At 59.0% G+C, this 3305-nt stretch overlaps 1 protein-coding gene across 1 annotated transcript; it reads right to left on the bottom strand.

Moving 5' to 3' along the window:
* Positions 1 to 287: 287 nt before the first annotated feature.
* LOC104162301 (protein FAM69B-like) lies at positions 288 to 3178 on the bottom strand (the record flags this gene model as incomplete). The annotated part of the gene is made up of 3 exons (XM_009700998.1): positions 288 to 464; positions 671 to 778; positions 3044 to 3178. Coding segments are annotated over 3 exons (420 nt in total), but the record flags the coding sequence as incomplete, so codon positions are not given.
* Between the last annotated feature and the right edge of the window lie 127 nt (positions 3179 to 3305).

Genomic DNA, 3305 nt, shown 5'->3' with positions numbered 1-3305 from the left:
ACCGCGGGCTTGTGAATGAGCTCTGCCCAGCACAGATGCGACCCACAGCCGCGGTACAGCAGCCTCCAGGGTTGCTGCTACTAAAATCTTGCAAATAAGAATTCCTGTGCGAGAACGGAGGTTTTTCTCAGCTAATGCAGTACTTGCTCTGCAGTATATGGTAAGGAGCCCTGCTGATGAGGGGCGTGGGCCCGAGGAGCTCTCGATTAAGGGGAAGGAAAGGCACGATTAGTCCTTCCGACTCACAAGTGGCATCGCAGGCCCCCGGCGGGACCCTCCGCACTGACCTTCAGGAAGTTGAGGAGCATTTCTTTGAATTCATCCATCGATGTCCCTCGTGTCGGTTTGTCAAAGAGGACCACGTCCCTCCTGGGCACAGAGTCTGGGTGGCTGTCTGCCTTCAAGGCTTCTTCGATGCCGCATTTGATGATCACCCCCCTCTCCCTCCAAAGCCCGCTGTAAACCTACGGCAAAGGAGAGGGGACATGGCCGAGACAGGAGGAAAACAACAGCAAGTGCAGAGAACTGGTTTCTGGTTCGGTGCAGGACGGGTACCAGGGACGGGGTGAGGAGCAGATGTGCAGGTGGGTGGAGGAGGACATTTCCCAGGTTTGATGCTTGCACCCATCCCCTGCCACGCGATGCCTTCCCCGGCGGGGCAGAGACCTACCTGCTGGGTGGGAGAGGAGGAGAGGCAGTGCTGGAAGAGGAGGCTGCGCTCCTCACACAGGTCTTTGCACGTGGAGCCAGAAATGATTCCTTTCTTGTACTGGTCACACTGGGGAGGGGAAGGCAGAGAGAGGAGCTCAGTGGGGGCAGCTCCCTGTTCACCCGAAGAAGTCTGATGGATCCAGGCTCATTCCCACAGCTCGTGATCGGGAGCACCCCAAGCACATGAGCTGGGGGCATGCGAGTGTGTGTCCCCCCCGCCCCCAGCCTCCCATGCTGCCACCAGCCCCACGCCCATCACCTGCCATGCCCAAACTCCTCACCCCCTGTTCCTGCAGCACAGCTGGGGCTGGCACTTTGGTTTTTCAATTTCCTGTGTGTACCTGACAGCATCACCAATGCCATCACGTCACCGGTGAGCCCGTTTCCTCCTAGTTCACACGAGTCTCTCATACAAGAGAAAAACATCCCTTAAAAGGGGCACATCTGATTGCAAAGCCACACAGGCTGCTTGAAGCCAAGAACAGTATCGCCAGTTGCCAACAATTTATTACTTTCCTGGGATTTTGAGGTTCTCAAGCACAGAGGGGCTGCTCCGGGTCACCACCCCAATATCACTTTGGCCTTGGATTTGGCAGCTGCCGAGATGCTGCCAGCCACAGGGCAGCCCAGCCATGCTGGCACGGCGTGCAGGTGGCTTCGGACGATGCCTGCACCTTGGCAGCCATTTCGTCCAGTTCAGGGTGTCTGGGAGGGAGGGCAGCACCTTGTGCCCAGACTTTCATCGGGGACACGTAGTGCCAGATGCTCAGAGTCCAGCCCCTTCCAGCACCCCCAAACTCCCCACTCTTTCTCTCTCTTCCAAAGACATCCCAGCCCAAAATTTTCTCTCTTCTAAGACCCAACAATTTCTACTGGCCCCAGAGCAAGGACTTTAATGGGGAGACAAGGGGAGGGGAGTGCGTAGGCCCACCTGGGGCTGAGCCTCGGCCAGACGGGCAGCAGCTGTGGGCAGAGCTCCTGGCTGCAGGCAGGGCCCTTTGGGCTCCCTGCCTTGGGCAAGCTGGGGCTGGGCTGGCAGAGCCCCCCTGTGCTGCTCAAGGGACCATGGGGGACTTGCTCCTGGGTGCTTCTGCTGCAAGTCCAGGGGATTAGGGGAGCTTCCAGGGCTGGAGGAGAGGACAGCGAGGAGCTGGGTGAGGATGAGGATGCACAGGCTCAGGCTGCTCAGGAGAGCAGCAGCCTCTGCTGTGAAATGGGCTGGCCCCGGTCCAGGCGATGGTGGGGACAGGGACAGACGGTGGCTCTGATCTGCAAGTGAGGCGGATGGGTTGGGAGCTGGAGGCATCCCTGGGCAGGAGAGGCTGCAGCTCTGCAGCTTCTCAGCGAGGGCACAACAGCCTCAGGGCTGGAAACAGGAGCTGCAGAAATTCACTGCATCTTTTCCCCTCTTTTTTTCTTTTTTCCCCCCGACGTGGAAGGGAATTAACCCTTGGACTTGCTCACAGGGGACACAGCCAGACACGGCATCTTAAACCCTGAGCTCAGAGCAGGAATTAGCACCCAAGACCCCGTGGTCAGAGTCATGCAGAAAATCAAATTAAACGATCATCGCTGTTGTTATGGCAATTCCTGCCTCCCTTCTCTGCTGAAAGATTGAAGAACGAGGCATTTTCAGAGAGAGCCTGGCGTCCCCCTCCTCACCTGGGCTGGGTGGGCAACCTGCTCCCCTGGCATGGGGCACACACAGCAGTCCCGGGGGGTCCCGCTTGGCTGCCGGCCCTGGGGATGCTGTGGGGAGCAGGCTGCACCCCACTGCAAACCCCAGGCAAGGGCAAAACTCACCAAGCCAAGCTCCCACCAGGGGTCTGCTCTTTGTGCAGGCTGGTGCTTTCCTTAGGGCACATCAGCAGTTACAGAGAGGTACCCATGGACTGGCTGCTCCCCTTTTTTCTCTGGCTCTGCAGAGCTTGGGGGGGCTGGCGTGATGCTCTCCCTGCCCACAGATCCCACTCACTGCCCTGACATTGCAACTTCATCTCCACAGACATTGATCTGCCCGTGTCTGCCTGGCCTGACCTGGCCTGCTTCCCTCCGACATCTCATTAAATTGTTTCGCCGTCGCCCTGGCAGGATAAGGTCACCTCTCCCACTCCGAGCTCCGTGTGATGCCGGGGACGGTGCTGGGGAAGCAGCTGCCAGGAGGGCTCCTCGGCCCAGCTTTTGTGCAGGATGCTGCCCCAGCGCTGCCTGCCCGGCTGCAAGGCACCACACCGGGCTTGGGCGGCTGGAAACGGGGTTCCCACAGCCCCGCTCACCCCGGCACCCCGAACCGGGACCAGCGTGGCCACGGGGGCTGCTGGCCACCACTCACGATTATCATCCGGCAGACGTGGCCACGGCAGAGCTCGGAGTAGGACGAGTAATGCATGTATGCCACCCAGCTGCCCACGAAGATGCCCAGCCACACCACCAGCAGGTATTTCACCTTGATGCCCGGGAGGCGACTCTGGAAGGAAAAGAAAACGCTGGTGAAGGCCAGGGCTCTGCACAGGTCGTCAGCGGCTGGACAAGGACAACTTCTTCTACACAAACCAACCTGAGCATTGGTGAAACCTTCAGCCTTTTTTATATAT

Source organism: Cariama cristata, unplaced genomic scaffold (genome assembly GCF_000690535.1).
Source record: "Cariama cristata isolate BGI_N322 unplaced genomic scaffold, ASM69053v1 scaffold37755, whole genome shotgun sequence".
Lineage (NCBI taxonomy): Eukaryota > Metazoa > Chordata > Aves > Cariamiformes > Cariamidae > Cariama > Cariama cristata.
The sequence above is the reverse complement of the archived record's forward strand: the minus strand, read 5'-3'. Positions and strand labels throughout refer to the sequence as shown.